At 48.1% G+C, this 17,156-nt stretch overlaps 1 protein-coding gene across 1 annotated transcript in view; it reads right to left on the bottom strand.

The window, feature by feature from the left end:
* Positions 1-17,156, bottom strand: part of LOC121564003 (b(0,+)-type amino acid transporter 1-like) — a 79,999-nt gene that overhangs the window by 18,264 nt on the left and 44,579 nt on the right. The window contains 6 exon segments of the mRNA XM_045217064.1: positions 347-391; positions 944-1,043; positions 7,857-7,982; positions 8,199-8,441; positions 14,084-14,165; positions 14,167-14,232. Of these exon segments, the coding sequence (XP_045072999.1) occupies positions 347-391; positions 944-1,043; positions 7,857-7,982; positions 8,199-8,441; positions 14,084-14,165; positions 14,167-14,232 (662 nt within the window).

Below are 17,156 nucleotides of genomic sequence, written 5' to 3'. Positions count from 1 at the left end.
TTGTCTTTGGGCTGACTTGCGGTAACTCTGTGGTTGTAAATCAGTAGTTCAGTAAACTGTGGAAACATTGACTTGCTTGATCGTGCTGCAGGTCATGTAACTGTTTGTTACATGCAATATTTGCTTTAATTGTGGCCTTGTGGTTCATACGCACCGGATAGATGTTGAATTTATCCTGCCACTGTGTGACTGTTGTCTTTTTGTTGTCACGGCCTTATTGTAAATCACGGTGGTGTATGAATCAAATCAAATCAAATTATATGGTGCACTACTTTAGACCAGGGCCCATCGGGGAAGAGGGTGCCATCTTGGACGCACCCTGAATGTCAGCTGTTTGTCCACTCACCTGTATGGGTTTTCCAGCTCCTCTGTTATGAAGTTCAGCTGATTCCTGAGAGACAACAGGGTGTTTATACCACCACATTTAAACAGGTTGGGTTGACGTTCAAAACAGAAATCTCAAAACCATAAAACTGTTTTTTATTGAGGAAGCGATAAGAACAGAGAGATAGGATGCATCCCAAATGGCATCCTATCCCCTATGTAGTACACTACTTTTCACTAGAGCACTATGGGCCCTGGTCTAAAGTAGTGCACTATATAGGGAATAGGGTGCCATTCTCTGGTCTAAAGTAGTGCACTATATAGGGAATAGGGTGCCATTCTCTGGTCTAAAGTAGTGCACTATATAGGGAATAGGGTGCCATTCTCTGGTCTAAAGTAGTGCACTATATAGGGAATAGGGTGCTATTCTCTGGTCTAAAGTAGTGCTCTATATAGGGAATAGGACTCTGGTCTAAAGTAGTGCACTATATAGGGAATAGGGTGCTATTCTCTGGTCTAAAGTAGTGCACTATATAGGGAATAGGGTGCCATTCTCTGGTCTAAAGTAGTGCACTATGTAGGGAATAGGGTGCCATTTGGGACGCGGTTGTAGTCTTACCAGCCATCGTAGGCCCAGAGCCCGTTGTAAAACGCCAGTCCAATGGATCCAAAGGAGGTTGAGGCTCCTTCAAATGGGTTGGACAGATTCTCAGTGTTTCCTGGACACAAACGTGACAGTGTATACATTTGATATTCATACTTTTGACCTGGGCCCATAGGGTGTAACCAAAAGTACAGGGTGATAACACAGGGTGGGTACTGGAATAAATAGCAAAGTTTTCATCCCAAATGGTACCCTATTCCATACATAGTGCACACCTTTGACCAGGATCCATAGGGCTCTGGTCAAAAGTAGTGCACTACTGTATATAGGGAAAAGGGAGCCATTTGGGTTGCAGTTAAAAACACCAAAGACTCAACAACCTAACAAGGGATTGTCCAGTATATCTGTCCAGTTACAGGATCATGTCTGTCTATATAATGTCCAGTTACAGTATCATGTCTGTCTATATAATGTCCAGTATATCTGTCTCTGTCCAGTTACAGTATCATGTCTGTCTATATAATGTCCAGTTACAGTATCATGTATGTCTATATAATGTCCAGTTACAGTATCATGTCTGTCTATATAATGTCCAGTTACAGTATCATGTCTGTCTATATAATGTCCAGTATCATGTATGTCTATATAATGTCCAGTATATCTGTCTCTGTCCAGTTACAGTATCATGTATGTCTATATAATGTCCAGTTACAGTATCATGTCTGTCTATATAATGTCCAGTATATCTGTCTCTGTCCAGTATCATGTATGTCTATATAATGTCCAGTTTATCTGTCTCTGTCCAGTATCATGTCTGTCTATATCATGTCCAGTATATCTGTCTCTGTCCAGTATCATGTCTGTCTATATCATGTCCAGTTTATCTGTCTCTGTCCAGTATCATGTATGTCTATATAATGTCCAGTTACAGTATCATGTCTGTCTATATAATGTCCAGTATATCTGTCTCTGTCCAGTATCATGTCTGTCTATATCATGTCCAGTATATCTGTCTCTGTCCAGTATCATGTATGTCTATATAATGTCCAGTTACAGTATCATGTCTGTCTATATAATGTCCAGTATATCTGTCTCTGTCCAGTATCATGTCTGTCTATATAATGTCCAGTATATCTGTCTCTGTCCAGTTACAGTATCATGTATGTCTATATCATGTCCAGTATATCTGTCTCTGTCCAGTATCATGTCTGTCTATATCATGTCCAGTATATCTGTCTCTGTCCAGTTACAGTATCATGTATGTCTATATCATGTCCAGTATATCTGTCTCTGTCCAGTATCATGTCTGTCTATATAATGTCCAGTATATCTGTCTCTGTCCAGTATCATGTCTGTCTATATAATGTCCAGTATATCTGTCTCTGTCCAGTTACAGTATCATGTATGTCTAAAACAACAAGAGCCAATGAGGTGGTCCCTGCACGCACCCCACACCTGGAGTTCCAGGTCTCAGGCAGCCTCTGGAACTGCCGTTCTGCTGCCAACAAGGCTGACTTCATCCCAGCCTATGCTACCCTCCAGTCCCTCGACTTCCTGGCGCTGACGGAAACATGGATTACCACTGAAAACACTCCTACTGCTCTCTCCTCGTCTGACCATGTTTTCTCGCATACCCCGAGAGCATCTGGTCAGAGGGGTGGTGGCACAGGAATCCTCATCTCTCCCAAGTGGACATTCTAAATTTTTCCCCTAACCCATCTGTCTATCTCCTCATTTGAATTCCATGCTGTCACAGTCACTAGCCCATTTAAGCTTAATATCCTTGTCATCTATCGCCCTCCAGGTTCCCTTGGAGAGTTCATCAATGAGCTTGACGCCTTGATAAGCTCCTTTCCTGAGGATGGCTCACCCCTCACAGTTTTGGGGGATTTCAACCTCCCTACGTCTACATTTGACTCATTTCTCTCTGCCTCCTTCTTTCCACTCCTCTCCTCTTTTGACCTCACCCTCTCACCGTCCCCCCTACTCACAAGGCAGGCAATACGCTTGACCTCATCTTTACTAGATGCTGCTCTTCTACTAATCTCACTGCAACTCCCCTCCATGTCTCCGACCACTACTTTGTATCCTTTTCTCTCTCGCTCTCCTCCAACACTACTCACTCTGCCCCTACACAGATGGTAATGCGCCGCCGCAACCTTTGCTCTCTCTCTCCCACTACTCTCTCCTCTTCCATCCTATCATCTCTTCCCTCTGCTCAATCCTTCTCCCTCCAATCTCCTGATTCTGCCTCCTCAACCCTCCTCTCCTCCCTTTCTGCATCCTTTGACTCTCTGTGTCCCCTATCCTCCCGGCCGGCTCGGTCCTCCCCTCCAGCTCCGTGGCTTGATGACTCATTGCGAGCTCACAGAACAGAGCTCCGGGCAGCGGAGCGGAAATGGAAGAAAACTAAACTCCCTGCCGACCTGGCATCTTTTCACTCCCTCCTCGCTACATTTTCTTCATCTGTTTCTGCTGCTAAGGCCACTTTCTACCACTCTAAATTCCAAGCATCTGCCTCTAACCCTAGGAAGCTCTTTGCCACATTCTCCTCCCTGCTGAATCCCCCCCCTCCTCTCTCTGTGGATGACTTCGTCAACCACTTTGAAAAGAAGGTTGACGACATCCGATCCTCGTTTGTTAAGTCTAATGACACTGCTGGTCCTGCTCACACTGCCCTACCCTATGCTTTGACTTCTTTCTCCCCTCTCTCTCCAGATAAAATCCTGCGACTTGTGACTGCAGGCCGCCCAACAACCTGCCCGCTTGACCCCATCCCCTCCTCTCTTCTCCAGAACATCTCCGGTGACCTTCTCCCCTACCTCACCTCGCTGATCAACTCATCCTTGACCGCTGGCTATGTCCCTTCCGTCTTCAAGAGAGCGAGAGTTGCACCCCTTCTCAAAAAAACCAACACTCGATCCCACTGATGTCAACAACTACAGACCAGTATCCCTTCTTTCTTTTCTTTCCAAAACTATTGAGCGTGCCGTCTTTAGCCAACTCTCTTGCTATCTCTCTCAGAATGACCTTCTTGATCCAAACCAGTCAGGTTTCAGGACTGGTCATTCAACTGAGACTGCTCTTCTCTGTGTCACGGAGGCTCTCCGCACTGCTAAAGCTAACTCTCTCTCCTCTGCTCTTGTCCTTCTAGACCTGTCTGCTGCCTTTGATACTGTGAACCATCAGATCCTCCTCTCCACCCTCTCCGAGCTGGGCATCTCCGGCGCGGCTCACTCCTGGATTGCGTCCTACCTGACCGGTCGCTCCTACCAAGTGGCGTGGCGAAGCTGTCTCCGCACCACGTGCTCTCACCACTGGTGTCCCCCAGGGCTCAGTTCTAGGCCCTCTCCTATTCTCCCTATACACCAAGTCACTTGGCTCTGTCATATCCTCACATGGCCTCTCCTATCATCGCTACGCTGACGATACACAACTAATCTTCTCCTTTCCCCCTTCTGATAACCAGGTGGCGAATCGCATCTCTGCATGTCTGGCAGACATATCAGTATGGATGACGGATCACCACCTCAAGCTGAACCTTGGCAAGACGGAGCTGCTCTTCCTCCCGGGGAAGGACTGCCCGTTCCATGATCTCGCCATCACGGTTGACAACTCCGTTGTGTCCTCCTCCCAGAGTGCGAAGAGCCTTGGCGTGACCCTGGACAACACCCTGTCGTTCTCCGCTAACATCAAGGCGGTGACCCGATCCTGCAGGTTCATGCTCTACAACATTCGGAGAGTACGACCCTGCCTTACACAGGAAGCGGCACAGGTCCTAATCCAGGCACTTGTCATCTCCCGTCTGGATTACTGCAACTCGCTGTTGGCTGGGCTCCCTGCCTGTGCCATTAAACCCCTACAACTCATCCAGAATGCCGCAGCCCGTCTGGTGTTCAACCTTCCCAAGTTCTCTCACGTCACCCCGCTCCTCCGCACACTCCACTGGCTTCCAGTTGAAGCTCGCATCTGTTACAAGACCATGGTGCTTGCCTATGGAGCTGTGAGGGGATCGGCACCTCTGTACCTTCAGGCTCTGATCAGTCCCTACACCCAAACGAGGGCATTGCGTTCATCCACCTCTGGCCTGCTGGCTCCCCTTCCTCTGCGGAAGCATAGTTCCCGCTCAGCCCAGTCAAAACTGTTCGCTGCTCTGGCACCCCAATGGTGGAACAAGCTCCCTCACGACGCCAGGACAGCGGAGTCACTCACCACCTTCCGGAGACATTTGAAACCCCACCTCTTTAAGGAATACCTGGGATAGGATAAAGTAATCCTTCTACCCCCCCCCCCCCAAAAAAAAATAAAATAAATAAAAATAAAAATAAAAATGTAAAGTGGTTGTCCCACTGGCTATAAGGTGAATGCACCAATTTGTAAGTCGCTCTGGATAAGAGCGTCTGCTAAATGACGTAAATGTAATGTAAATGTGCAGATACAGTGCCTCCAGAAAGTATTCACACCCCTTGATTATTTCAATATTCAGTTGTGTTACAGCATGAATTTCAAATTAATTACATTTAGATTTCGTCTCACTGGCCTACACACAATACCCCATAATGCCAAAGTGGAATTATATTTTTAGAAATGTGTACAAATTATTTAGAAATTAAAAGCTAAAATGTCTTGAATCAATAGATATTCAATCCCTTTGTTATGGCAAGGCTAAATAAGTTCAGGAGTATCAATTTGCTTAACAAGTCACATAATACGTTGCATGGAGTCTGTGTGCACTAATAGTGTTTTTAAATGACTACCTCATCTCTGTACCCCACACACACAATTATCTGTAAGGTCCCTCAGTCGAGCAGTGAATTTCAAACACAGATTCAACCACAAAGACCAGGGAGGTTTTCCAATGCCTTGCAAAGAAGGGCACCTATTGGTAGATCGGTAAAAAAAAAGAGCAGACATTGAATATCCCTTTGAGCATGGTGTATCAATACACCCAGTCACTACAAAGATACAGGCATCCTTCCTAACTCAGTTGCCAGAGAGGAAGGAAACCACAGAGGGATTTCACCATGAGGCCAATGGTGACTTTAAAACAGTTACAGTTTAAAGGCTGTGATAGGAGGAAACTGAGGATGGATCAACAACATTGTAGTTACTCCACAATACTAACCTAAATGACAGAGTGAAAACAAGGAAGCCTGTACAGAATACAAATATTCCAAAACACGCATCCTGTTTGGAAAAAGGCACCAAAATAAAACTGCAAATAATGTGGTAAAGAAATTAACTTAATGCCCTGAATAGAAAGCGTTATGTTTGGGGCAAATCCAACACAACACATCACTGAGTAACACTATTTTCAAGCATAGTAGTGGCTGCATCATGTTATGGTTATTCTTGTCATCGGCAAGGACGTTTTTAGGATAAAAATAAAACGGAATGGAGCTAAGCACAGGCAACATCCTGGAGGGAAACCTGGTTCAGTCTGCTTTCCAACAGGCACTGGGAGACACATTCACCTTTAAGCAGGACAATAACCTAAAACACAAGGCTAAATATACATTGGAGTTGCTTACCAAGATGACATAGACTTTTCCTGAGTGGCCTAGTTACGGATTTGACTTAAATCAGCTTGAAAATCTATGGCAAGACTTGAAAATGGCTGTCGAGCAATGATCAACAACTAACAAAGAATAATGTGCAAATATTGTACAATCCAGGTGTGCAAAGCTCAGAGACTTACCCAGGAAGACTCACAGCTGTAATCACTGACTAAGTTGATTCTAACATGGATTGACTCAGGGGTGTGAATACTTATGGAAATGAGACACTGTGTTTCTGTGTTTCATTTTCAACACATTTGCAAAAATGTCTAAAAACATGTTTTCACTTTGTCATTATGGGTTATTGTGTGTAGATGTCTGAAAAAAATTATATTTGATCCATTTTGAAATTAGGCTGTAACAACAAAATGTGGAAAAAGTCAAGGGGTATGAATACTTTCTGAAGGCCCTCCTATGTTGAACATAATAAACAGCTCCCTATCCACTGGATGTGTACCAAACTCACTAAAAGGGGCAGTAATAAAGCCTCTCTTGAAAAAGCCAAACCTTGACCCAGAAAATGTAAAAAAAACTATCGGCCTATATCGAATCTCCCATTCCTCTCAAAAATTATAGAAAAATATGTTGTGCAGCAACTCACTGCCTTCCTGAAGACAAAAAATGTATACGAAACGCTTCAGTCTGGTTTTAGATCCCATCTTAGCACTGAGACCGCACTCGTGAAGGTGGTAAATGACCTTTTAATGGCGTCAGACCAAGGCTCTGCATCTGTCCTCGTGCTCCTAGACCTTAGTGCTGCTTTTGACACCATCGATCACCACATTCTTCTGGAGAGATTGGAAACCCTAATTGGTCTACACGGACAAGTTCTTGCCTGGTTTAGATCTTATCTGTCTGAAAGATATCAGTTTGTCTCTGTGGATGGTTTGTCCTCTGACAAATCAATGGTAAGTTTCGGTGTTCCTCAAGGTTCCGTTTTAGGACCACTATTGTTTTCACTATATATTCTACCTCTTGGTGATGTCATTCGGAAACACAATGTCAACTTTCACTGCTATGCGGACGACACACAGCTGGACATTCAATGAAACATGGTGAAGCCCCAAATTGCCTACCCTGGAAGCCTGTGTTTTAGACATAAGGAAGTGGATGGCGGTAAATGTTTTACTTTTAAACTCAGACAAAACAGAGATGCTAGTTCTAGGTCCCAAGAAACAAAGAGCTCTTCTGTTGGATCTGACAATTCATCTTGATGGTTGTACAGTCGTCTCAAAAACAAAACTGTGAAGGACCTCGGCGTTACTCTGGACCCTGATCTCTCTTTTGACGAACATATCAAGAATATTGGTTGCACTATAAAGGGAATAGGGGGTCATTTGGGATGCAGACTGAGTGTGTAAAGTGCCAACCTTGTGCCAAGAGGACGAAGCCTGACACTACGATGACCAGGATGATGAAGAGTTTGGCTGCAGTGAAGAAGTTCTGGACAAAGCTGGCTAGCTTCACACTGAGACAGTTCACCAACACTATCAGAACTGGAGGAGGAGGAGGAGGAGGAAGAGGAGGAGGAGGAGGAGGAGGAGAGGGAGGAAGAGGCGGAGGAAGAAGAGGAGGAGGAGGAGGAGAGGGTGGAGGAGGAGGAGGAGGAGGAGAAGAACACAAGGTCAGGATGAGCACGGTGGGGGTCAAGTCAGGGCTTTCAGTTGTGTTCTATTAGGATTTTTCATAATTCAAGAAGTATTCAAACTCACGTATGCACGCTACAGCCAGGCACTTGGTGACCACAATGGGAGGAGTGCATCCTGGGTAGAACGGCGTGGAGGCGTACTCTGCGAAGCTTAGGGAGATGATGGCGAGGGAGGAGGGCTTTAGGACCATGATGGTGCTCCAGGAGTAGAGGTAGGCCACCACTGACCCAAAGGCCTCCATCAGGTACGAGTACTCCCCTCCAGACTTAGTGATCATGGTGCCCAGCTCCGCGTAGCACAGCGCCCCTGCAGGCAGACAGACAGGCTCAGAGACAGAGAGTTGGCTGACAGTAGTCCTGGGGTGTCTAACTCAGAGACAGAGAGTTGGCTGACAGTAGTCCTGGGGTGTCTAACTCAGAGACAGAGAGTTAGCTGACAGTAGTCCTGGGGTGTCTAACTCAGAGACAGAGAGTTGGCTGACAGTAGTCCTGGGGTGTCTAACTCAGAGACAGAGAGTTGGCTGACAGTAGTCCTGGGGTGTCTAACTCAGAGACAGAGAGTTGGCTGACAGTAGTCCTGGGGTGTCTAACTCAGAGACAGAGAGTTGGCTGACAGTAGTCCTGGGGTGTCTAACTCAGAGACAGAGAGTTGGCTGACAGTAGTCCTGGGGTGTCTAACTCAGAGACAGAGAGTTGGCTGACAGTAGTCCTGGGGTGTCTAACTCAGAGACAGAGAGTTGGCTGACAGTAGTCCTGGGGTGTCTAACTCAGAGACAGAGAGTTGGCTGACAGTAGTCCTGGGGTGTCTAACTCAGAGACAGAGAGTTGGCTGACAGTAGTCCTGGGGTGTCTAACTCAGAGACAGAGAGTTGGCTGACAGTAGTCCTGGGGTGTCTAACTCAGAGACAGAGAGTTGGCTGACAGTAGTCCTGGGGTGTCTAACTCAGAGACAGAGAGTTGGCTGACAGTAGTCCTGGGGTGTCTAACTCAGAGACAGAGAGTTGGCTGACAGTAGTCCTGGGGGTGTCTAACTCAGAGACAGAGAGTTGGCTGACAGTAGTCCTGGGGTGTCTAACTCAGAGACAGAGAGTTGGCTGACAGTAGTCCTGGGGTGTCTAACTCAGAGACAGAGAGTTGGCTGACAGTAGTCCTGGGGTGTCTAACTCAGAGACAGAGAGTTGGCTGACAGTAGTCCTGGGGTGTCTAACTCAGAGACAGAGAGTTGGCTGACAGTAGTCCTGGGGGTGTCTAACTCAGAGACAGAGAGTTGGCTGACAGTAGTCCTGGGGGTGTCTAACTCAGAGACAGAGAGTTGGCTGACAGTAGTCCTGGGGTGTCTAACTCAGAGACAGAGAGTTGGCTGACAGTAGTCCTGGGGTGTCTAACTCAGAGACAGAGAGTTGGCTGACAGTAGTCCTGGGGTGTCTAACTCAGAGACAGAGAGTTGGCTGACAGTAGTCCTGGGGTGTCTAACTCAAAGACAGAGAGTTGGCTGACAGTAGTCCTGGGGTGTCTAACTCAGAGACAGAGAGTTGGCTGACAGTAGTCCTGGGGTGTCTAACTCAGAGACAGAGAGTTGGCTGACAGTAGTCCTGGGGTGTCTAACTCAGAGACAGAGAGTTAGCTGACAGTAGTCCTGGGGTGTCTAACTCAGAGACAGAGAGTTGGCTGACAGTAGTCCTGGGGTGTCTAACTCAGAGACAGAGAGTTGGCTGACAGTAGTCCTGGGGTGTCTAACTCAGAGACAGAGAGTTGGCTGACAGTAGTCCTGGGGTGTCTAACTCAGAGACAGAGAGTTAGCTGACAGTAGTCCTGGGGTGTCTAACTCAGAGACAGAGAGTTGGCTGACAGTAGTCCTGGGGTGTCTAACTCAGAGACAGAGAGTTAGCTGACAGTAGTCCTGGGGTGTCTAACTCAGAGACAGAGAGTTAGCTGACAGTAGTCCTGGGGTGTCTAACTCAGAGACAGAGAGTTAGCTGACAGTAGTCCTGGGGTGTCTAACTCAGAGACAGAGAGTTGGCTGACAGTAGTCCTGGGGTGTCTAACTCAGAGACAGAGAGTTGGCTGACAGTAGTCCTGGGGTGTCTAACTCAGAGACAGAGAGTTGGCTGACAGTAGTCCTGGGGTGTCTAACTCAGAGACAGAGAGTTGGCTGACAGTAGTCCTGGGGTGTCTAACTCAGAGACAGAGAGTTGGCTGACAGTAGTCCTGGGGTGTCTAACTCAGAGACAGAGAGTTAGCTGACAGTAGTCCTGGGGTGTCTAACTCAGAGACAGAGAGTTGGCTGACAGTAGTCCTGGGGTGTCTAACTCAGAGACAGAGAGTTAGCTGACAGTAGTCCTGGGGTGTCTAACTCAGAGACAGAGAGTTGGCTGACAGTAGTCCTGGGGTGTCTAACTCAGAGACAGAGAGTTGGCTGACAGTAGTCCTGGGGTGTCTAACTCAGAGACAGAGAGTTGGCTGACAGTAGTCCTGGGGTGTCTAACTCAGAGACAGAGAGTTAGCTGACAGTAGTCCTGGGGTGTCTAACTCAGAGACAGAGAGTTGGCTGACAGTAGTCCTGGGGTGTCTAACTCAGAGACAGAGAGTTGGCTGACAGTAGTCCTGGGGTGTCTAACTCAGAGACAGAGAGTTGGCTGACAGTAGTCCTGGGGTGTCTAACTCAATGCCTGGATGGCCGTGTGTCTGCTGCTGCTTCTGCTGCTTTCCTTTCAATGTGTCCAATTAAAGACCTAGACAACCAGGTGAGTTCCTAACTAATCAATTAAGACCTAGACAACCAGGTGAGTTCCTAACTAATCAATTAAGACCTAGACAACCAGGTGAGTTCCTAACTAATCAATTAAGACCTAGACAACCAGGTGAGTTCCTAACTAATCAATTAAGACCTAGACAACCAGGTGAGTTCCTAACTAATCAATTAAGACCTAGACAACCAGGTGAGTTCCTAACTAATCAATTAAGACCTAGACAACCAGGTGAGTTCCTAACTAATCAATTAAGACCTAGACAACCAGGTGAGTTCCTAACTAATCAATTAAGACCTAGACAACCAGGTGAGTTCCTAACTAATCAATTAAGACCTAGACAACCAGGTGAGTTCCTAACTAATCAATTAAGACCTAGACAACCAGGTGAGGGGAGATTCTAACTAATAAATTAAGACCTAGACAACCAGGTGAGTTCCTAACTAATCAATTAAGACCTAGACAACCAGGTGAGTTCCTAACTAATCAATTAAGACCTAGACAACCAGGTGAGGGGAGATTCTAACTAATCAATTAAGACCTAGACAACCAGGTGAGTTCCTAACTAATCAATTAAGAACTAGACAACCAGGTGAGTTTCTAACTAATAAATAAAGACCTAGACAACCAGGTGAGTTCCTCACTAATCAATTAAGACCTAGACAACCAGGTGAGGGGAGTTCCTAACTAATCAATTAAGACCTAGAAAATCAGGTGAGGGGAGTTCCTAACTAATCAATTAATACCTAGACATCCAGGTGAGGGGATTTCCCTAACTAATCAATTAAGACCTAGACAACCAGGTGAGTTCCTAACTAATCAATTAAGATGTAGACAACCAGGTGAGTTCCTAACTAATCAATTAAGATGTAGACAACCAGGTGAGGGGGTTCCTAATTAGTCAATGACCTTAATTGATCAATCAAGTACAGGGAAAAAGCGAAAACTGGCAGACACTGTGCTCTGGGAATTTGGTATGACAGCCCTGCACTAGTGACAGACGTTAACCAGGAGCTGGTCAGAGCTTTGTTTCTGGCTGCTGAGATCAGCTGACCCAGACGGGGGAAAGGAATTCCCTCCTAGATCTTAATAAGTCAGCAGGGTTCATGTTGTTTCTGGCTGCTGAGATCAGCTGACCCAGACGGGCATCCCAATGGGTGCCATTTGGAATGCAGCTCCAGTCTTTCTCACACAGACCTTCTCACATGGAGCCTCAGCACTTTGGTCATTCCTGATTTAGGAGATTCCTGTCATTCTTCCCCACCACTAGTGACTGGTTAGAGATTACCCAGGACAGGGTTGGTCAGGTAATCTATCTCAGTTTATGGTGTCATTTAGAGACTGGTTAGATACTACACAGGACAGGGTTTGTCAGGTACAGTGGGGGAAAAAAGTATTTGATCCCCTGCTGATTTTGTACGTTTGCCCACTGACAAAGAAATGATCAGTTTATAATTTTAATGGTAGGTTTATTTGAACAGTGAGAGACAGAATAACAACAAATGAATCCAGAAAAATGCATGTCAAAAATGTTATAAATTGATTTGCATTTTAATGAGGGAAATAAGTATTTGACCCCCTCTCAATCAGAAAGATTTCTGGCTCCCGGGTGTCTTTTATACAGGTAACGAGCTGAGATTAGGAGCACACTCTTAAAGGGAGTGCTCCTAATCTCAGTTTGTTACCTGTATAAAAGACACCTGTCCACAGAAGCAATCAATCAATCAGATTCCAAACTCTCCACCATGGCCAAGACCAAAGAGCTCTCCAAGGATGTCAGGGACAAGATTGTAGACCTACACAAGGCTGGAATGGGCTACAAGACCATCGCCAAGCAGCTTGGTGAGAAGGTGACAACAGTTGGTGCGATTATTCGCAAATGGAAGAAACACAAAAGAACTGTCAATCTCCCTCGGCCTGGGGCTCCATGCAAGATCTCACCTTGTGGAGTTGCAATGATCATGAGAACGGTGAGGAATCAGCCCAGAACTACGCGGGAGGATCTTGTCAATGATCTCAAGGCAGCTGGGACCATAGTCACCAAGAAAACAATTGGTAACACACTACGCCGTGAAGGACTGAAATCCTGCAGCGCCCGCAAGTCCCCCTGCTCAAGAAAGCACATATACAGGCCTGTCTGAAGTTTGCCAATGAACATCTGAATGATTCAGAGGAGAACTGGGTGAAAGTGTTGTGGTCAGATGAGACCAAAATGGAGCTCTTTGGCATCAACTCAACTCGCCGTGTTTGGAGGAGGAGGAATGCTGCCTATGACCCCAAGAACACCATCTCCACCGTCAAACATGGAGGTGGAAACATTATGCTTTGGGGGTGTTTTTCTGCTAAGGGGACAGGACAACTTCACCGCATCAAAGGGACGATGGACGGGGCCATGTACCGTCAAATCTTGGGTGAGAACCTCCTTCCCTCAGCCAGGGCATTGAAAATGGGTCGTGGATGGGTATTCCAGCATGACAATGACCCAAAACACACGGCCAAGGCAACAAAAGAGTGGCTCAAGAAGAGGCACATTAAGGTCCTGGAGTGGCCTAGCCAGTCTCCAGACCTTAATCTCATAGAAAATCTGTGGAAGGAGCTGAAGGTTTGAGTTGCCAAACGTCATCCTCGAAACCTTAATGACTTGGAGAAGATCTGCAAAGAGGAGTGGAACAAAATCCCTCCTGAGATGTGTGCAAACCTGGTGGCCATCTACAAGAAACTACTGACCTCTGTGATTGCCAACAAGGGTTTTGCCACCAAGTACTAAGTCATGTTTTGCAGAGGGGTCAAATACTTATTTCCCTCATTAAAATGCAAATCAATTTATAAAATTTTTGACATGCGTTTTTCTGGATTTTGTGGTTGTTATTCTGTCTCTCACTGTTCAAATAAACCTACCATTAAAATTATAGACTGATCATGTTGGGCAAACGTACAAAATCAGCAGGGGATCAAATACTTTTTTCCCTCACTGTAATCTATCTCAGTTTATGGAGTCATTTAGTGACTGGTTAGAGATTACACAGGACAGGGTTGGTGTGTGTGTGTCCTCACCCAGTGTAGCCAGAGTGTGTGTGTCCTCACCCAGTGTAGCCAGAGTGTGTGTGTCCTCACCCAGTGTAGCCAGAGAGTCTGTCCTCACCCAGTGTAGCCAGAGAGTGTGTGTCCTCACCCAGTGTAGCCAGAGTGTGTGTGTCCTTACCCAGTGTAGCCAGCACTCCGCAGGCTGCCCAGACACACAGACATGGTCCTACGGCTCCCGTTTCCAGCAGCACTGCCTTAGGGGGAGATGAAGATGCCGGAGCCGATCATGGTTCCTACGATCAGACAGATCCCACTAAAAAGGCCCACCTGCAGAGAGAGACAGGAAGTGGTTATGACAACTTCCTGAGAGGGTGATACAGGTTGGAGGTAGAACCAGTGGGAAGGGTGGCCCCAGCGATTAAACCCCAGTGTCTGTTGGGGAGTTTTGTATATGTGACTGTGTCATCACTCAACCATGCCTGTGTACATTTTGTCTTGACATGTAATACCCCTGTCTGCCTGCCTGCCCGCCCGCCCGTCCGCCCGTCCGCCCGCCCGCCCGCCCGCCCGTCCGTCCGTCTGTCTGTCTGCCTGCCTGCCCGCCCGCCCGCCCCGCCCGCCCCGTCTGTCTGTCTGCCTGCCTGCCTGCCTGCCTGCCTGCCTGCCTGCCTGCCTGTCTGCCTGCCTGCCTGTCTGTCTGTCTGTCTGTCTGTCTGTCTGTCTGTCTGCCTGCCTGCCTGCCTGCCTGCCTGCCTGCCTGTCTGTCTGTCTGTCTGTCTGTCTGTCTGTGTCATGAGCCCTCTCACTCCACCGGGTTACCACCTTAATTTGTTTCCACTATCTTCCACTCTGCTCACCTCCCTCTCTCTACTCAGCCTAACTAGCTCCACCTGTCCCTGCTCTGCTCGGCTCTAATTACTCTGCCAGCTGCGCTGCATTACCCACTAACCTCTCCCAGTATTTAAGGCCCTGTCTTTCAGCTCTCCGGTGTCAGATCGTCTGCAAAGCTCACACCCGGAACCTGTTTGCTCGCGCTTCTGGCTCACCCCTGGTTTTGTGACCCCGGACCTGCCTGTTTTTTGGATACTCTTCTGCCTCAGGAGATCCAGACCTGCTTCTGCCATTACGACTCCTGACTACTCTTCAATCCCGGTAACTCTGACCAGCCTTCTGCCTTGCTACTACGTATTTTGGATTTCCCTTGAACTGTACTGCTGCCTGGTTTCATTCCGCCCTGTTGTGTCTGTGTCTCCCCCCAGGACTTCTGGACCACCCACCACCGGCTTCATAGGACGATCGCTGCCACTGGGGGGCACAGACCCAGCGCATTGGACGGGATCCCTGTTACCCCTGGAGCCTTCATTCACTCCCTACTTCCCTTTTCCCTTAAGTTTAATAAACTTTCTGGTGTGACGCAATTGTGGTCCCCTGGTCGTCTGTCTGAATCGTGACAGTACGATCTGACCATTATGGACTCAGCGCACACTTTCCCCGACATGGAAACCGATGAGCATGAGCAGCAGTTCCAGCAGCAGCAACAACAACTCGCCATGATCATTCAACTCCTCACCAACCTTACCCCAGCCAGTCTGCCCACCAGCCCAGCCCCCGAGTTACCTGCCCCGGTCATTGCAGCCGCTGCTCTGAACCCAAGATTGGAAACCCCGAGCGGTTCAACGGCGATTCAACCCAGGTCCGGCCATTCCTGACTAGCTGCCGACTTCAGTTCTCCTTGCAGCCAAGGACCTTCGCCACGGAGGGGCTAAAGTTGGGTATGCCATCACTCACCTGACGGGCCGAGCTCGACTCTGGGGAACAGCAGAGTTCGAACGTCAAACCCCCGCATGTGCAACCTTCGACCTGTTTGCTGAGGAGATGCTGAAGGTGTTTGACCTGGATTCACCCACCGCAGAGGCGTCTCGTGAACTGTTCAGTATTCGACAAGGCAGACGTACAGTCGCAGACCATTCCATCGACTTCCGAACCCTGGCTAGACGAAGTTCTTGGAACACACCATCGTTGGTGGACGCGTTCTTCCATAGTTTGGCTGACTATATCAAGGACGAGTTGGTCTCCCATGAACTGCCTTCCACTCTTGATGAAGCCATCGCACTGACTGTCAGGATCGACAGAAGGATACAGACCCGTCTGTCGTGAGAGGGGGCGCCAAGGTCCACCTACTACCGGCATTCGGAGAGATCCGACTGGGCTCCTGTCATCTACTGCCACTCACCCAGGTCAGCTTGATCAGTCTGAGCCTATGGAGATTGGGCGAGCCTCCCTCACTCCTGCAGAGCGCCAGCGCCGCTTCACCTCAAACCTCTGCCTCTATTGTGGAGGTGATGGACATCGTGTGGTAACCTGCCCTTTAAAGGGCCGAAGCTCACCGGGCGTAGGGGGAGTCCGGTTGAGTTCAATGACCATCCAGTCCTCCGACCGCAAACCCCTGCTGCAAGTTCACCTCCGCCTCTCTGACTCAACTCACACCCTGGCTGCTCTGGTGGATTCTGGCGCCGAAGCCAACATAATGGACATCAAGCTGGCACGCCAACTGGGACTGGAGAACCTCCGTTTGACACCTCCTATTCCTGCCCGGGCACTGGACGGACACTTACTCGGATCGGTCACTCATGTCACGGCCCCGGTCTCGATGGGTCTGTCCGGAAACCATCAAGAAACTATCCAGTTTCACCTGCTCCCCCTCTCCAGGCCAACCCCTCATCCTGGGTTACCCATGGCTCCGCCGGCACAACCCTCAGCTCGACTGGGTGACCGGGGTGATCAGGGAGTGGGGAGAGGACTGCCACCGAACCTGCCTGCTTGCTGCCGCACTACCCCCTCGGCCAGTACCTACTAACTCCGCTCCTGACCTCTCCAATGTCCCAGAATGCTACCATGGTCTCAGAGAGGTGTTTAACAAAGCAAGAGCCACATCTCTGCCCCCTCACCGACCGTACGACTGTGCCATCGACCTCCTCCCTGGAACAGCTCCTCCAAGGGGTCGTCTTTATTCGTTGTCTGCTCCTGAAAGAAAGTCCATGGAGGACTACATCAATGGCTCTCTGTCCGCAGGATTAATCCGTTCATCTTCATCTCCTGCTGGTGCTGGCTTCTTCTTTGTGGGGAAGAAGGACGGATCTCTTCGCCCCTGCATCGACTACAGGGGACTCAACGACATCACAGTGAAAAACCCGTTACCCTCTGCCTCTGCTCACCTCTGCTTTTGAGTTGCTCCAGGGAGCCACTGTTTT

The sequence above is a fragment of the Coregonus clupeaformis genome, unplaced genomic scaffold (assembly GCF_020615455.1).
Source record: "Coregonus clupeaformis isolate EN_2021a unplaced genomic scaffold, ASM2061545v1 scaf0903, whole genome shotgun sequence".
Taxonomy (NCBI): domain Eukaryota; kingdom Metazoa; phylum Chordata; class Actinopteri; order Salmoniformes; family Salmonidae; genus Coregonus; species Coregonus clupeaformis.
Note: the sequence above shows the minus strand (reverse complement) of the source record. Positions and strands in the feature narration are given on the sequence as shown.